Source organism: Bombyx mori, chromosome 10, assembly GCF_030269925.1.
Source record: "Bombyx mori chromosome 10, ASM3026992v2".
Classification (NCBI taxonomy): Eukaryota; Metazoa; Arthropoda; class Insecta; order Lepidoptera; family Bombycidae; genus Bombyx; species Bombyx mori.
In genome coordinates, this window is record NC_085116.1 from 7,210,784 (window position 1) to 7,230,255 (window position 19,472).

Sequence of the window (19,472 nt, forward strand, 5' to 3'; positions counted from 1 at the left end):
TAGTAGATGGGACCGGAAAGTACTTTTAAAACATTTGATCTGTTTTTCTGATCCAACTATTTATTTTTGCCTAACCTTATTCAGGTCAAGGTTAAGATTGTTTACGTTTTGAATATTAATATGTTCCTACTTCATCTATTTTCTAAGATAAGATATTTTCTTTGGAAAAATACCTTTATGGGTATTTTTTAAAGGAGTTTTTGGTTAAAAACCAAACGCACGATAAAGACAAAAAGAGCTGTTCGGATAAAAAAAACATATCGATTTGATTGAAATCTTGACTTCATATCAGAACGTTGCCATATATCATCCGAATAAAAACGTTTTCATTGTTATAATAACAATTGGTCTCACTGACTGCTTATTATAATCGCATTAATGACAGTACGGTTACCACGAAAATAATATTTATGTTAGACGAATTCGCCTCATGTTATTAGTTAAGGTATTTTTACCTGCAATATTGTATTAGCAGTTTGAAAATATAACTCGACTCAATGTTTCATCAAAATGTTGTTCAAAACGAGTCTTAAACTTAAATTCAATTCTATTAAAATGTATTTTTATGTCATAATTTAATTAGGGAAAAAATAATAGTGTTTATTTCTTACATATATATGTACATCGTATGTTATACATATTTGTTATACACAGTATGGTATTTGATAATATTTTTGGAATACTAAACTCAGCAAACACCTAAAAATACAAGTGTAATATATTTTAATACATTAAAATACAAAATATTTATTCGTGGGTAATTCGAGTCAATATTTCGATTACAAAGCGTTTTACTCGAAATTAATCTGGTAATAATAATAATAATAATAGAGCCCTTTATTCGGAAAACAGATATAAAATTAAGTTTCTTATATTACTGCACTTATACTGATATATGTATATATATATGTATTTTAGAAAATTAAAATTGGTGTATTTGGTGCTTGTTTACTCTCTGTAAGTCCGTTTGCCAGTTGGCAAAGGCCTCCTCTAACCTACTCCATTCTGATCTCTCTCTGGCTACTCTACTCCATGTTATGCCCGCAACCTGCCTGATATCATCGTCCCATCTTTTTTGTTGCCTGCCTCTTTTCCTCTTGCCTTCCCTTGGGTACCAATGTGTAGTTATTTTGCTCCATTTTTCTTTTCCTCTGACCATGTGTCCCGCCCACTTCCATTTTAGCCTTTTTATTTTTAGAGTTACGTCTTGTGTCTTAGTATTTTTCCTAATGTTAGTGTTTCTTATTTTATCCTTCCTTTTTACTCCTATCATGCTTCTTTCCATTGCTCGTTGGCAAATAGCAATTCTATTGGTTATGTTTTTTGTTAAGGCCCATGTTTGGCTTCCATACATTAAAATTGGTAGAATGCAAACATTGAATAGTTTGCCTTTTGTTCCTATATGAAGGTTTTTATCTTTCATTATTTCTCTCAGATCCCAATACCTCTTCCAACTGTTTGCAATTCTTCTTTTGATCTCTTTGTTTATATTATCTTTAGGTGATATCAGCTGTCCGAGGTATATATATTCTTCGACATAGGTAATTTCTGACTTGCCTACATTTATGCTGCTTTTGGTTCCGTTGGTCATTACTTTTGTTTTTTCGGGATTTAATTTTAGTCCTACTTTTTCACTCTCCGAGGCTAGTTCGTTTAACATTCTATTTAGGTCTCCCGGTGTTTTTGCGAATAACACAATGTCATCGGCAAATCTTAAGTGTGTTAGTGTGCGGCCGTCTATATTTAAACCCAGATTCTCCCAATCAAGGCTCCTGAAGATCATTTCCAAAACAGAGGAGAAAAGTTTTGGAGAGAGAGGATCTCCTTGTCTTACTCCTTTTTGTATCTTAAACGAATCTCCTTTCTTTTCTAGCTGAATGCACGCCGAGCTGTTTTTGTAAACATTTCTAATCAATCTTATATATTTTTGTTCTATTCCTTGTTCTCTTAACGCCTCCCAGATGTTTGCATGTATTAATGAGTCAAATGCTTTGGTGTAATCGACAAATGCTAGATAGTATATGAGTTGATATTCTGTATATTTTTCAATGATTTGCCTAACAGCATGGATATGATCAAGTACTGAGTAGTTTCTTCTAAAACCTGCTTGTTCTATTGGCTGTTGCTCGTCGAGTTTGCCCTCCATTCGCTTGAGCAAGATCTTTGCAAATATTTTGTACAGGTTGGACATTAAACTTATGGGTCGGTAGTTTCCAATATCGTACTGATCACCTTTTTTGTACAGAAGGATTATATTGGATTTAGTCCATTGCTGGGGAATCGTTTCTGTGTTGATGATATCGTTGAAGATTTCTTTGAGAATAGGTGTTATTGTTTGTTTCGCTTGTTTTAGTACTTCGTTACTTATTCTGTCGGGTCCTGGAGCTTTATTGTCTATTTGAGTTTCTATAGCGAATTCTATTTCATCCTGTATGATGCTGGGCACGGATGAGAATTCCAACAACTCTATTTCTTTTTCCTCTATGTTGTTTTCATATAATTTCTTGTAGTAAGATCTAGCAATTCCTAATATTCCTTGCCTTCGATTTTCCTTCAAGCTATTACTATCTTTCATCTGTACGATCCAGTCCTTTTTGTTTGATAATTCCTTATGTGCCTTTTTTATACCTCCTGTTTGTAAAATGTGTCTCTCTATTGTTTCCATTCTTTTTTGAGTTCTATCTTTTCTAATACTTTCTTTAATTTCTTTGCTGAGTTTTGCTATTTGCTTTCGATTATCGTTACTATTTTTTTCTTTAATTAAGTTAGCTCTTTGTTTGAGAAGGTTGATTGTTTTGGTAGTCATCCACTTGTTAGATAGGTCTTTGTTATTAGTCCCTTGTTGAATAGCTGCTTTGATTGCTCCTTCTAACCAGTCGTATTTTTCTTGCACCTCCATGTTTGTTGTCTCTTTTTTGTAATCTATAAGTTTTGTCATTACAGAGTTGGCTATTTGGGATATTTGGTATTTGGTAGGTTTTGTGTTCATCATATTGTTTCTTGGTCTTGAGTTTTTTGGCGGGGTTGTCGTTAGTTCTGCTCGAATAATTCGATGGTTTGTATTGAAGTTGAAATTGCTTATAACTTTCATGTTAGAGAAGTATCTACTTTTATTAGACATTATAAAATCTATTTGGTTTTTTGTTTTCCCGTCTGGTGATGACCAGGTCCACATCTTACTTTCTTTCTTCTTGAACACTGTGTTTAAGATTCTCAAGCCATTCTCCTGTGCAAAGTTTACAAGTCTTTCTCCGTTTCTGCTTCTGGCCTTTTTTCCATACACAAATGGTCCCAAGACTGTGTCTTCTTCTGGTTGTCGTTCTCCAATTTGGCCATTGAAGTCTCCTATCACAACAAGGTTTTTGTAAGCATAGTCTTGGATTGTTTTATTTAGGTCTAGGTAGAATGACTCTATTGATACTGTATCGGATTGTTCCGTGGGTGAGTATACTTGTATGATAGTCCATGGATCTTTGTACCCAGGTAGCTTAAGATTCATCAGTGCTATGCGTTCTGATACTCCTATAAAGCTCTCAACATAGTTTGTGAGGTATTTTTTTATAATAAAACCAACTCCATACTGACCTGGGGTCGTTCCTATATGGTATAGAAGGAAGTCTGGATGGGAAATAATTCTTTCTCCCATTCGCCTTACCTCACTCAGGCCGACAATGTCCCATTTAATCTGTTTCAACGCATATACTAGTTCTGTAAGGCTTTCATCGTTTTTCAGTGTAAGTACATTGAGGGCTGCAATATAAATTTTTGATTTCGTGTAGCTGTTTTCGCAATTGATTTCTTGTGTTATTGGGGGGTTGTGGTTCCTATCCCCCACCAATCGGCTTGGGGTAGATCTAATATTTGGGGTTGCAGTATCTAATTTTTGTTTTATTGTTAGAGGGTGATGGTCTAATCCTCCCTCGGTGACCAGCCGTCTTGGGAGTATTTGATTTTGTTGTTTTAGCTGTGACGTATTTAGTTGTAGTTCAAATAAATGTTGACTTGGATTGTTTGTTGTTGTCGGTTGTAATCCTCCGGTTCTTGATGGAGTATTAGTTTTTGTTTGTGTTTTTTTCTGAAAAGGAGTGTGATCTCTGTCGTAAGTATTGAAAAGCATCTATTTTGTGCATCTTCGTATTTGTTGCAATTGGGTTGCCAGGACTTGGAGTTTCAGATCTTTTCCTTTTTTCTGTGTCTTTTTTGCTGTCGCCGGAATTTTTGTTTTTATTTCCTTTCTTGGCTAGAAGTACTTCCTTTGGTAGATCGTGCGTGATGTATATGTCAGCTTTCAATTTCTTTTTATTTTTCAAAATCTGGATTTTCTTCTGTAGGCTCGTGGTAGCAAGCAAAATTGGTCTAGTTTTGCCATCTCTGGATCCTTTTTTCCCTAGTCTCTGAAGTATGTTAATATCTTCTGTTTTAATTTCCACTTCGATTCCGCGCAATGTTGATTTTACAAGGTTACTTAGATCTTCGAATTTTTCATCATTTTCTTCAGGTAAGCCATGAATTAATATATTGTTTTTCCTGGTAATAGACGCGAGGGTAAGAATCTTTTTGTTTAATGTCTCAACTTCCTGCTTCAGTTTTTCGTTCTCCTCTATGATCGGTTTTATTTTTTCGTCGACTTGGTGTAATATGGCTGCAGTTATATTTTCCGTAATTGTAGCAGTTTGCAAGTTCAATTGTTCCGTCATTTTAGATAAAAGCAGTGACATCTCAGGTGACAACGACATTTTTATGTGAAACGAAACGTAAAGTTGAGCGGAATTTGAAACTAGTTTCTGAACGTAATGTTGTTTTTTTTTTTTTTTTCTTTTTCTTAAATTGGTATCGCTGTTGCGGGTAGTAGCACAATTTGTCGCTTTGACAGATCTCGAACAATGTTAACTAGATTTTGAGTACAGGATTTATCACTTTTTAAATGTGTTTTTAAGTTCACTATGATTCATAACGATGAACACACGTTCCATAAATATTTGGTGTTGCACTATTTAAAGGTGGGCTTATTATTTCTCACTGATTTTCACTTGTTTATCGGGAGTGTTTAGCAAACGTCTAGCGTACAAGACAACCGGAACCGGATTTCTCCGGTTCCGGTTGTCTTGTACGCTAGACGTTTGCTAGAACCGGAAACTCAGCAAACACCTAAAAATACAAGTGTAATATATTTTAATACATTAAAATACAAAATATTTATTCGTGGGTAATTCGAGTCAATATTTCGATTACAAAGCGTTTTACTCGAAATTAATCTGGTATGTGTATTAAAAAAAGACTGAATATTGAGTGTAGCATTATTGTGATATATGTATATTATTAATCTATTAAATTTGTTAGCTATTGAAGAGGACTCTCTGTCACAATACGCGGCCCGCATTTTCTCGCATGAGGGTGAATCCAACATCGTCCGAGTAGCCGCCGCCGACTTATTAACTTCTATAACAGCAAGAGCTTCACCGAAGTCCAATGTAAGTATCTTTAGAGATAAGTCTACTGAGTTACTTTCAACTGGTTTTAATACTAACATTTATGCAAATGACGATTTACAGAAAATTTAACAATGAAGGTAATTTGAGGTAAAGAATTGAGAGTTGTAAATTGTTTTTTTAATTTTTATAGAACGAATTGGTTCGTTTTTTTTTTTATTGCTGACGAGCTCACATCCTACCTGGTGTTAAGTGGTTATTGGAGCCCATAGACATCCAGAACGTAAATGCGCCACCCACCTTGAGATATAAGTTCTAAGGTCTCAAGTTTTTTATTTATTTTTTTTATTTTTTTATTGCCTTTGTAGGCAGACGAGCATACGGCCCACCTGATGGTGAGTGGTTACCGTCGCCCATGGACTTCAGCAATGCCAAGGGCAGAGCCAAGCCGCTGCCTACCGAAAATCAAGTATAGTTACAACGGCTGCCCCACCCTTCAAACCGAAACGCATTACTGCTTCACGGCAGATATAGGCAAGGTGGTGATATCCACCCGCGTGGACTCAGAAGAGGTCCTACAACCAGTAATTACGCAAATTATAATTTTGCGGGTTTAATTTTTATTACACGATGTTATTCCTTCATCGTGGAAGTCAATCGTGAACATTTGTTAAGTACGTATTTCATTAGAAAAATTGGTACCCGCCAGAGATTCGAACACCGTTGCATCGCTCAACACGAATGCACCGGACGTCTTATCCGTTAGGCCACGACGACTTCGCGTGTGTTAAAATATGAATTATGTACGGTTTTTCTTTGTGAAGGTTATGATAGATTATTTTGATTGAGCGATTTTATTTATCTCCGTGATGATTTGGTGATTTGAAACACAAAGTTTAATATTAATGTTGTCATAGCAATTTTTCATGTAATTTATGCCTAATTGCATCGGTCTTGACGTCATCACATAGTCAACAACACTAAATTGAAAAGAACATCGAGACTCCGGACTAATCAAAAGCGGTCGGTGACCCCTTAACACCAGCTGAACATCTGTCTATGTAATAAAAAAGTAATTTAAAATCAGTTACATTTACCTATCATTAATTAATGTCTTAAGAGAACACGAGTCTAAATGACAACGTTAACGAACTTGTCGATTTAATATCGATTGTTATAATCTTAATGACGACAGATACTCACGAGACTTCAATAATTATTAATAAGAAGTAATATTCGTGTTTTCTGCGATTAAATTTCGGAAAAATGTTTTTACAACGTCTTATTAAACCCAATAATAAGAATAATTTGAAAAATCGATAATAAACTAATCGATGTCTCTGTATTAGTAACATAACAAAGCAAACGTGAGGTACAGCTGACGTTTATTTTGTGTAGTTGTACTAACGTAGTCAAGAAGAAATCCTTTATGATTTCGATCGTTTCGTGTATTTGTAGAACAGATGTTAAGTGTAATCTATAAAATACCATTTAAAATCATTTTTTTTCTTTTTTTTTAAATTAAATTGGTACATCTTATCTTGTCTACCTACAATATTTTCAATAAATACCATAGTTATACTCCGTCTTGGAATTGAAAAAATTGCGGAACACATTTATTAGCCATTCCACCAAGGAAGTAAACACAGAAATTCAATTCAAACGGGTTCAAGAATTTTGAGTAAAATCGTGCAGATGCTAGCAGTATCGCATGAAAATTAACGCGCCAATGAGTTAGCCCTACACGAGATATTAAAGAAAAAGCAACATTCAGCTCTCCATCAAAATCAAATCTCCTAATTCGTCATTCCATATTCTCTGAACTTATATATTGGTATGTGCTGTAATATGAATCGATAAATATTCCTCATAAACGTCAATCGATCTCATTGATCCGTCGCAGCTATGTACGTTTAAAGACGGCATTTAGATAAGAACCAGACATACCAGGAATGATTCAATTGTACCAGCTGCTTAGTTTCCCTGAACTGCTTTATTTAAAATAAACTATGACTAATATATGGCAAGATTCTTTTTCTATTATCTATTTCTACATATAAATAAACTGTAAAAAAATTATTGTCAGGGAACAATTATAAACAAAATAATATAATATCACAATTTACAAAGCATCACTGCGCATACTCTGTTCCTAAAGAGCGAATGTTTGACATTGAAAGGTCGATGTCTTACACCAAACTTTTTTTCGCGCCCATTCTATCAACCCCAAATTAGGATTCCCTGTATTATGGGAATCAGAGACTGATATGCATACTTATAAGAGTATACGTTACTTTATATTCATGTATAAATAAGCAACCGAACCTGTTCATCACACAAATGTTTACTCGATGTGGAAATCGAACCCACGAGCCTCAGTGTATTGTCAGGGGCGCTAACTGCACCACCGAGTCAAAACAATAGTCAAATGTAATGCCTCATCAAGCAACAGAAATGCACATTACCGCTTCTTTGATTTTAATTCTCACACTTACTCCCATTCTAGCAGTCTATCTCGTATAGAAAAACCAACCGAAATCTACGACATGAATGTGTGTTAACGTGGTGTAAACAGTGTCATACTGTATGAACGTCACCTAGTTATAGTTGCTTGATTTTGTTGCGCTCGAAGGTACGAGACTGTCCACCGCCACATTCTCAGACACGGGCGCAACTAAAATGCAGTGCTCAGCGCTAACTTTATATCTCCTTTGAAAAAAAAACAGGTTACGTGATGAGAATTGTATGAATTCAACGTTACTGAAAATTTGACGCTGCAAAACGTCTGGGGTCGATTAAGAATTGATCTGTTGATTGTGTTAAAATTCAGTTCTGCTCAAATTATAACGTTTTAGGTAAAGCGTAATGTGCGATTTGTTTAAAAATAAACAGAGAAGTAATAATAGAATCAACAAACAACAATCACTGAATACAAATTCATTTCCATTGACGCAAATAAACATCGAAACTCAACTATGAAATAATAGATATTAGTTAATATTTAGAAATGGTGTGTATCAAACATCGATCAATGGAATCAATCTCTCAGTGTAACTAGCTAGTTAAAAAATAAGATAAATGAGATTGTTGAACAATTAAAAGCGGTCATCGATAATTTGGGATATTCATTTTAGATCGCATTCGTCAACAGTATCAGGTACTCCTTAATAACCTACAGCTAGTAATTATGCAAATGATATGCTTATACGATTCTCTTCTGTCGGCATTGGATTCCTTCAAGTCCATCACATGTACACGAACGAAGCAATCATGCGTTCCAGTTTTAAGTGTGGGATAACTGTTTTACACTTCAACAGATTTTAAACTCATGTATCGAGGCGGTATGTATTTCGTTTTGTTTACGGGCTGCGCTAAGCATTCAACACCAGGTAGGCTATGAGCTCGACTGCTAATTTAGATAAATAAAAATAAAAAAATAATTGAAAAAAAACCTCAAAACAGTACACAAGTAAACAAGGTAAAACATCGGTACCGATGGAAGTTTTTGTGGTTGGTAGAATGATAATTAGTTACCTATAAAAAAATTCAGTGAGAACATGTTGGAATCTTGCATGGATGCTCACTACCATCCCATTTTGTGTTAAGTAGTCACGAGTTTCGGTTTAAAGATATTTTTGAGAGAGCTAAAAAAATATAATCTTAAATACATAAAATAAATACCAAACAGCTAAGAGCCTACCAATTTCTCTTATGATTGTCCAACGTTTTTGTTATTTTTATTTGTTTGTAGCTATTATCGAAAACTAGGTTTTTTTTAAAGGGAATCAGTTTTTTGCGAATATCGATAACAAAACAACAACAGAAAATAATACCTAAAATAAAAATGAAGTTCGAGATGACAGTCATTAAGGCTGAATTCCGATTATTGTTCGAATATATTTCTTTATAGAAACACATCACAAGCTATGTAACTCAAAAGAGGTAAATAAATATTCATTGTCGCTTTTTATATGTACATATTCACCAACCATGCATATTGCTATATACATGATTATGTTTAAAGCTATTTAGAAAACGAGGCGAAAGACCGCTTTGTGGGAAATACGTTTATCCTCAACGCTTCGCTACTATACAATTTAGTAACGGTATAAATTATTTTTGAATATTTATGAAAATATTTTTTTCTAGTAATTTGTTGACCACAAGTTTGAGAATTAATTAGTTTTACATATTAAAGAATCATGTTCAAATCACGGTCAATTTGAACAAATTTAAAATTAGTACATACAAACATAACATTACGTGAGCACAGACCGTTTTTTGCAGTATCAGATTTTCTGCTGATGTCATTTACCAATTTTGATGCTCAAACTAATTGCCTGTTTAAAACTCATTGACTAAAATTTCCGTTTAAAATAAAAAATATAATTTGAGTTGTTTTTAAAAACTCATGAAAACTTCTCATCGGCTATATTAAAAAAATATCAATAAATGTGAATTTTGGGTAAAATGTGTAAATGGTTTGGGTAAAATGTTTTAATAAAACAAAATAGAGTCGGGCCTTATTGCCAAAATACCTTGTATGAAAATTGGACAAATCACCATTAGAATCATAAATACAATAGAATACAAGCGCTTCTCAAATCTGAAAATATTCGATCAATTAACAAGTAAGATCACTTATTTTTTTAACAATGGACTTCTTAACATGAATACTTTTTGGATTTAATATTTTCTCCTGCATCAGTTTCCCTGACAGCTTTGAGGTTCCTAATTTCCAATGTCCACAATTAAAAAATGTATATCTTCACGACGATCTAGGTTCCGATGTAGTGGTAGATTCTGCGAAGCACTGCTCTTGCTAGGGCTAGTGTTAGCAAACCCTCTCAGGTTGAGCGCGTGAGCACAACTACCCACCCAAGCGTAGCTGGAATAACCTCTTAGGCTACCAGCGAATAGGAAGAAGAAAAAAAATTCAAATTCAATATACAAATTACTATTAAATGCAATTGAATAAAAAGAACGCAAAATATGTTTTTCTGTTCTGCTAAAAAGAAATAATGTCAATTCATCCCAACATTACGTTAATGGCTTTATAATAAATAATATATTATAAAATAATTGTTTTAAAATCGAGATTGTAAATTTTATTAATACGAAAATCTGGGCAGCGGCTAAAATAATAGTTTTTTTTATCACTATTCAGTTTATGAATACAATAGCTATCGTAATAATTGATGTGTGATTATATTCAAGTCATGGACGTACTTCAATGTGCATGGCCTTGAGTGCAAGACGCGTAGGGCTTATCTGAGAGTGCGAGCCGGCTGTATGCTTCACTTGATCGCTGGACGCCGCGCTGCGTCGGCGAAGACTCAGGTCCCCGCATCTCACAGCGCATGCTCGCCTGTATTCTGTTTACAAATTACGATATGCGGGCGCGCTGACTATTTTGCGGGGATTCAAACAATATTTTTCTTGCTTATCCCGTTATATGTGAATCAGTGACAATGTGGTTAAGTGTATTATTAGTGGTGATTTTACTGTTTTTGATTCTGTTGTTAACCGTGTTTCACTATACGACTAAAGGAAGAAAATATTGGTTGTTACGAAATGTACCTTACAGAGAACCATGTCCGTTATTTGGAAATTTTGGAGCAACGTTCACTATGAGGAGAAGCTACACAAAAATGTTGCAATTTTTTTACGATAATTATTATAATGAGAAATACGTGGGAATTTTTCAAGCACGGAGGCCGACATTAATGCTCATAGATTTAGAACTGGTGAAAAATGTATTATCTAAAGAATTTCCGAATTTCAGCGATCGCATATCTGTTACGACCGATACGCAGCGGGAACCATTGCTTCGGAATTTAGCTAATATGAGTGGAGCTGAATGGAAAGCTATGAGGCAGATTGTAACGCCAACATTTTCATCGGCGAAAATGAAAGCTATGTTTCCATTGATAGCGGAATGTGCTCAAACATTAAAAAATAGTCTACTTAAGGAGTCTCTCGCGGAAGTTAATGTGCCCGATTTTATGACACGATTTACTACAGACGTAATTGGTAGTTGTGCCTTCGGAGTCGACCCTGGTTCTCTGAAAGATCCCGAGTCTCCATTCTTAAAAATGTCGCAAAAAATGTTTAAAATTGATCGTTCTACTGTTTTAAAACGCTATTGTAGAACGTTTTTCCCAAAGCTGTTTAAATTTTTGAATCTCAGAACATACTCAAAGGATGTGGAAACGTTTTTCACAACTATTATTAAGAAAGTTCTCGATGAAAGGCGCGCCACGGGCGTTCAAAGACATGACTTCCTACAGCTTATGTTGAACGTTCAGAAAACTGAAACAAGTTTCGTTATGACCGACACATTGATAATATCGAATTCGTTCATTTTTATGCTCGCTGGACTAGAATCCTCGTCTACTACACTATCGTTCTGTTTATATGAATTGGCTAAAGATAAACACATCCAAGATGATCTCAGAACAGAGATTGTTGACTGCTTAGAAAGGTATGGTGGTATAAATTATGAAGCAGTGTGTTCAATGCGCTTGGTCAACCAAGCTGTACTTGAGACTTTACGACTTCATCCACCGACGCCGCTCACGACACGGCTTTGCACCAGTGCTTGTACTCTGAATGGCACAGATTTAAGCGTTAGAGTAAGAGATCCCGTGTTAATACCTTTGTATTGTATTCAGCGAGACGCCCAACACTTTCCTAATCCTGACAAGTTCAATCTAGAAAGGTTTAAGGAAACAAATCCTCCTGGATTTTTGGCTTTCGGCGAAGGACCGAGGAGTTGTCCAGGTACGTAAATTAATGCTTTAGTCATTTTAATGTCTGAGACGGTACACAGAAAATTTTCAATGAAAACATCCGTTCTTTTCCTTTAGCAATTCCTACTGTCAATACGTCATTGTTTTGACAGCTTGCAAGTGGTTTCAATCAAACATTCTAGAGTATTATTAAACATCAGTAGCATTCAATTCGTTTATAAATAACTTTAATATAAATACCGACATGTACAAATGTATTTTATAAACATTTTCATATTTTATTTTCTTTTGTTTCAGGCGCACGATTTGCTCAATTGACAGTTGCCGCGGCTCTTGCGGCTTTGCTAAGTAGTTTTGAAATAGAACCTTGTTCCATGACAACTTCCACTATAGTCTATGATCCTAGAAGTGTAATGCTTAAGAATAAAGGCGGGATATGGCTGAAATTTGTACCTCTATAAATAAAAAATAAGTACTTAAATGTAAAGAAGTTCCAAGCATGTTAGTTTCTGAAGATGAATAAATAACGCTTTCCTTAATTAATTATAGTTTCAGTGTAGGTACTTAAATTTTTATCAATAACAATAAAACTATTTTATCACTTAAACTTGTTACTAATTTACTCATATTAATGTATCTTTGCAAAAAACATGTCGATAATTTGTTACCTTTTTAAAGGGACAGACAAACAAACATACTTCGTAATCACTGAACGCGTATAATTTTTTTCACGAAATAAGAATCCTATGTGATTCTGTCTCAGAAACAATCGGTATAAAAAGAAGGTTATTTGTTACCGCGTAAAAAAGCAACAGACCAATGAACACACTTGTGTTCATAATGATTCTATAATTATAATTCACTTCCGGTCGTTGTTATAATTTTTTGTGTCATTGTAATATAATGGTTTTACAGATGTGCGACGGTTTGTATAATGGTGTGTATGTACAAATAAATGTTTTGTTTGTTACATGCATTGATTGTATCGTTTGATGACCCCGAAAGGTATTGTTATGAAGTATTTCGTGGACGTCACTATTCGTTCATATATATATGTTACTTAATAGAATGTTACAGTATTTTAACATTTGGACCTGAATCGTAATATTTATTTTTTAAGTAGTACTATAGTAACTATTGTAGATGTATATTAAATGTTATATGAAATAAATAAATATGTAAGCGCTTTTAATATGTTTTATTTGATTGTCTAGGTAAATAGTTTGTGTACAACGATGGAAAGTATTGAAGCATTTTCATATAATCTTATCTCGTCTCAAAATATGCTAAAGATCAGAATCAAACATTATTACATTGAATGATTGTGTTACCGTTGTTTTTAGCGTACGCTATTTTTATTGCCTACATTGATGAGCGTGGTCATAGTCTAGTGCAGAGGTCGGCAAAGTGCGGCTCTTTGAACTCTTGAGTGTGGCTCTGGCACAAATATCCTACGGGCTTGCCCGGCCTCTAATATTATCCGGCTGTGGACGAAAGAGCCGGTTAATAGTATGTACGGTCATTTAATATCAGCACCCCTGACTGATGTCGATTATTATATATATATATTAATCGAAGCAGTTTACAATATAGCATTTATTTTATGATTTGCTATAATAAATGCTTACTAAATTTACAAACAGATTTGGCTCTCAATTTTTTTAAGTCGTTTTAATTTGCATATTTGACTCTTTGGCTAATAAGTTTGCCGAACACTGGCCTAGTGAAAACACCCGCTTTGAGAAATGTCTTAAATGGTTTCTACGTAATGAGGTAGAAGCCTCAATTGTATTGTACAATGGCCGTTGGCCCTTCAAAGCGGGACGGATGACTGCTTCGCAGCAGAAATTGTTGCGTCGATTGATACTAACGCTTGCGGGCTCACGATATTCATTGCAACCAAGGAATAAGTTGACAAGAAAGATTAGAGTATCCTAACCAACATTGATGATTGAAGTAGTAGCAGATTAGTTGCTCGAGGACTTGTTGTATCTTATGATTAAAGGTACTAGTTACCAGTTAAATGATTTAATTTTTATCATATTTTCTACGACTCTTAAATCACAATATTGAAACGCCTACTAATTTGTAATTTCTTATTATTTTTAGATTCTCGAAAACGAAGTTTTGGAACAGCTGAAGGAAAATAATATACTCGAGTCAGTTCTAGATATACTAGTTGAGTTCTGTAACACAAAACAATATAAACAAATAATCGGTGAGTTTTTTCTATTGGTGTATTCTGATGAGCTAATGGTTGCTTGAGCTTTGCTTGAGCAGGTATCGGAACTCATAGACGTTAAAATGTAACAATGTCAATGTCAACGCCTACCTCGAAGCATGAAGATCGAAGTAGCACGGTGGTATCCACATCTATCTTGGTGGTATCTTGTGAATAACATTACACCTTACCACTAGTAAGATGCGATTTAAAAAGGTTTGGTACTTTTTCATTAACACTATACATTTGAATGTATTATTCGTAACATGCGTTGGTTAACAACATTTTTAAGATCGGTCAATTGAAATGTACAACTAACCGCAGAGTCCGTGAACAGAATAATAACGTCTACAGTGTCGTGCTCAATCAACATTCTAGGTTCCGTACATAGAATAATAATTACGATTGTCGTTGCGTAAGCAAACGATAATGGACAATTGATTGTTCCCAAAATGACATTAAATGTGAGCTTTCTAAATTTAGAATTCCATCATTCGAATTTGACGTGCGCAAACTCGCGACCGTTATGAAAAATTAATAATCTATCCTAATATATAAATCTACAGAGGTTTTTACGGATGTTCCGTTATAACTACTAAACCATGCATCCGATTGACTTGAAACTTGATATCCATGTAGAAAATACATGTACTTAATGGATAGGCTAATATTTATATGAGTGTTGGACTCCCTACACCAGTTGCGGGGGCGTTGATGATAAGAATCTTTGTGGGGGTGAGAAATAATTTTTAAATGCCCAGCGAAGCGGACTGGAACAGCTAGTATGTGTTATTTTTAGAACCAAACATTTCATTGTCTGTGTTGGATCGTCGGTCGGAAATCGAGGTTCGTGCGAATAAATGCAGCGACTTGTGGATACGTCCAAGCACCGCGCAGTGCGGACGGCCACCGCCCAGCATTGAACTAATAGCGGCCGTCGCTGACCTATTACACAATGTTAGCGCATTTGCACATTGTCCCCTACAGGAGTGGAACGAACGCGGACTGTACAGACTTTTGTTCAGGTATTTAAATTTTGTAGTATTTTTTTTATTGCTTAGATAGGTGGACAAGCTCACAGCCCACACTATTAAGTATTATTATTATTATACACAGTATTAAGCGGTAGACAGCGGCTTGTCTCTGCCCCTGGCATTGCTGAAGTCCATGGGCGACGGTAACCACTCACCATCACGTGGGCCGTGTGCTCGTCTGCCTACAAGGGCAATAAAAAAAAACTGGTGTTAAGTGGTTACCGGACCCCATACACATCTACAACGTAAATGCGCCACCCACCTCGAGATATAAGCTCTAAGGTCTCAGTATAGTTACAACGGTTGTTATTTGACATATTATTGATTGATGATATATAACATATTCCGATGTTGTCACGCTGGCTTGTACTTAACAATGGTGTTGTATGATCGTGATCCACAATTTTTTACAACTTCGTGGGTGGTGTTATTACGTGTAGCTTCTGTTTGCGCACGTATAAGAACAAGATAGGCTACCATAGCCATATTAGAGCGCATGAGAGGCGCGGACATTAGCTTTTAAGTTATTGAATGGAAAACTTTGGTCGCCGTTGCCGAAACCGGCTTGGAACTATGATGATGATGTATAATCCTAAGATTTAATTATTTTTGATGCAAATTACTAAAATAATAAAATAAACAAATATTATTAATTTAATTGGAAACCTATATTTGTTTACAACGAGCACGTTATTAATTACAGATGTGCAACGTCGTGCAGTGCAGGACAACGGGAGACTGGTACGATGCGGGGCGCTGCGTGTCGTGCGCTCGCGGCCGTGACGTCACACAAGTGCGTACGCACGACGCTAGCGTCCACTAAAGACTGCCTGCATAACTTGCTAATGACTTTGTCGCCGATACAGGAAGGTGTGTGTTTTAGTATTATACGTGATGCTATTATTCACTATTAGTTCCTTTGAAGTTTACCGGTATGTTTGCCGATCGTAGATAAACGTGTACCAGACATGAGGATTGTATTTAGTGAAAATAAAACAAAATAATAGTTATTGTTGATTTGTTGAAACCTTTATGTAAACAGTATACAGAAAATGTAAACAGAATCATTCACTTTAATAAATTAGAGTCTGAGAGGAAAAAAATAAAGTTCTAGTGACTTACGTGCAAATTGTGAATTATCGTCCATAAAAGAGCTTGGATTAAGAAACGGATTCTTATGAAGAAAAATTACGAATTCAAATGGAATTTTTAACACGTTATTATCAGATGATACTTTATATCTGAATGATTTGTCGATAAAATACCACTTGGTTTTTCATTAAGTACTTATTATCAGAAACAACAATTATGATTATCTACATAACCATTCTTAAGGTGACGTAAGACTTTGTAAGAAATTATATCATTTCGTGTACAATGTGTGCGGCTTACGGGAATCGCTCTTGGAACTGTAAGAAATTATTTGGTGAAAAATAGACGCGTGCTTTTAACAGGGAATTTAATGCGAGACTGACATTAAAGTATACATAAACATATTTAATACTATTAAACTAGTTTTACGGTTTAATCTCACGTTTATTATTTTCATAGTATTATATCAGAAGTTTACGACCGGTCGGTTCGTGATCTGTAGTCGTCGTGGCCTAAAGGATAAGACGTCCGGTGCATTCGTATCGAGCGATGCACCGGTGTTCGAATCCCGCTGGCAGGTACCAATTTTTCTAATGAAATACGTACTTAACAAATGTTCACGATTGACTTCCACGATGAAGGAATAACATCGTGTAATAAAAATCAAACCCGCAAAATTATAATTTGCGTAATTACTGGTGGTAGGATCTTGTGAGTCCGCACGGGTAGGTACCACCACCCTGCCTATTTCTGCCGTGAAGCAGTAATGCGTTTCGGTTTGAAGGGTGGGGCAGCCGTTATAACTATACTGAGACCTTAGAACTGATATCTCAAGGTGTGTGGCGCATTTACATTGTGGATGTCTATGGGCTCCAGTAACCACTTAACACCAGGTGGGTTGTGAGCTCGTCCACCCATATAAGCAATAAAAAAAATTTAAAACTGTAAAGTTAACTGTAATTATGTCTACGACTCGTGAAAATTCAAGAAAATACTCTAAAGCCTTATTCTATTCATAGTTTTAGCTTCGGACAAAGCTCCTAGATATTTCCATTCGGTTCATCCGGACTCAAATTGGGATTCTCGGTGTTATGGATAAAACAGAACGCAAAAATGCTAGTCGAAAGTAAACCTATAATAATATCAATTGGTTATATTGAACATAAATATTTATCATTTCCTTAAGTTTATCATTCATATATTCGCAATCTTAGGCGAAGGTAACCGGCGGTCGTTTGAAAGTGTCGCTTTAGGATATCGACCGCACGCATCATCTGATTTGCAATTGAAATAGATTGCGCTAAAAATGAAAAACAAAAAGCATTGGTGAGAATTAACGTTATTTTTAGTGCTTTCGTGACAGAAATCAACAGTACTACCAGTGTGCTTAGTGGGAGTTTTTTTAACGTTCTCGACATCGTAAAAGTTAACTCAAATTTGTATGCAGTCGGAACAGCGCCCCTAGCGGCAAAAGTAGGCAAACGTTTCAACTCCATACAAATTTGAGTTAACTTTTACGCGATCGAGAACGTTAAAAAACTCGCACTACGCACTTAGCAGTCATCGTTTTTGAAACCGTCTACGGTACACCCATAGAAGTATTATTTTAAAGATCTGTGCTAACGAGCACGTACAGATACGTCAATAGGATATAATCATATATATATGTAGCTTTGTTGTTGCACTTACAAGATAGATAGTTATCAGCCGATCCGTTCGCATCGCGATGACCTGTTTTATCATTAGATATGATTCATGTTTACTGATGTCTTCTTTCGGCGTTTAGAAACTTCTAGAATAAATCATACTATGTAATAGGTATATTTGCTTCAAATCAAAAATATTGAACGTATGACGGGTAGTTTAAAACGTTTGCTGCGTGATTCGGCCATATCGATCTATGCAAGTTTTTATGTTTTAAATGTGGAAAAAGTAAGTCTTAAGTCTTTGTCACTTGGTACGGTCTACGTAGCTGTAGATATATACTACATACACTTCGGCTTTAAAGGTTTATAAACTTCTAAATGCTTTATAGTGTAATTTACGGACCGTGACCTCGTTTGCTCGTCTTAGCTGATGATAAAAATGCAACAAAAAAGTCGCAAAGTTTTTGTAGTTTACTTCATTATATGTATGGCATATTTTTTGTTTACAGAACACGTGGAAGGCGATTGCATATTCGCGCGGTCCCAGGGATTGCTGCTGTTGGCTTCGTTGTTGAAAGAGCGAACTGTAATCCGCAGCTTGTGGACTGAACAGAGAGAGTTACTGACTTCTTTACTAGTTTTGATACAACAAGCTCTGCAAAGCAATGAGACAGGTTGGTTTAATATATATAATCTATAAAAATGTTGAAATCAAATGTTGTTGATAATTGAATTTAAAAACTTTAAATTTATTTTTGACGTCCTGGACTAAAGGATAAGAAGCCCGATGTACTCGTATCGAGTAATGCGACAGTGCCGGTGTTCAAAACCCAATCAATTTTTCTACTAAAATACATGACGTAATCTCCACTTTATTTTCCATCATTATATTGTTTCCTACGCGTCGAATACTTTTAGGTTTTATTGGTCACAGACAATCAACAGTCCGTTAGTAAAAACTTTAGATTAAGAGTAATTATAACTATGTCTATTATCAACGCAATCGTAAGAAAATACTGTGAGAAATACATACATAATATTCACGAATGGCGTCTACCGTGAAAGTATAATACAGTAATACAAATCGTTAATATTTTGGTAATTATATATGGGTGGCGGTATTCACGTTGTGATGTCTATATGTAACAATTGACACGAGGTGGGCCGTGAGCTAGGTCTTAAGAAAACAAACTACTATTTTCGTTTGAAGAAGAATATCTATATACTCCTATATATTCCTACCTATTCGCTGATAACCTAAGGGGTTATTCTAGCTACACACTAGCCCTACCAAGAGC

At 35.3% G+C, this 19,472-nt stretch overlaps 2 protein-coding genes across 3 annotated transcripts in view; both read left to right on the forward strand.

Annotated features, from left to right (window-relative positions):
- LOC101742116 (rotatin) overlaps positions 1 to 19,472 on the forward strand; it is a 48,079-nt gene that overhangs the window by 18,347 nt on the left and 10,260 nt on the right. For both annotated transcript variants that reach the window (XM_012694025.4, XM_012694024.4), the window contains exons 22-26: positions 5,341 to 5,471; positions 14,291 to 14,399; positions 15,202 to 15,427; positions 16,140 to 16,306; positions 18,684 to 18,848. In XM_012694025.4, the coding sequence (XP_012549479.1) occupies positions 5,341 to 5,471; positions 14,291 to 14,399; positions 15,202 to 15,427; positions 16,140 to 16,306; positions 18,684 to 18,848 (798 nt within the window). The remainder of the gene's footprint in view (positions 1 to 5,340; positions 5,472 to 14,290; positions 14,400 to 15,201; positions 15,428 to 16,139; positions 16,307 to 18,683; positions 18,849 to 19,472) is intronic.
- Positions 10,901 to 12,642, forward strand: LOC100127130 (cytochrome P450). The gene is given in 2 exon segments (NM_001309591.1): positions 10,901 to 12,212; positions 12,479 to 12,642. Coding segments are annotated over 2 exon segments (1,476 nt in total).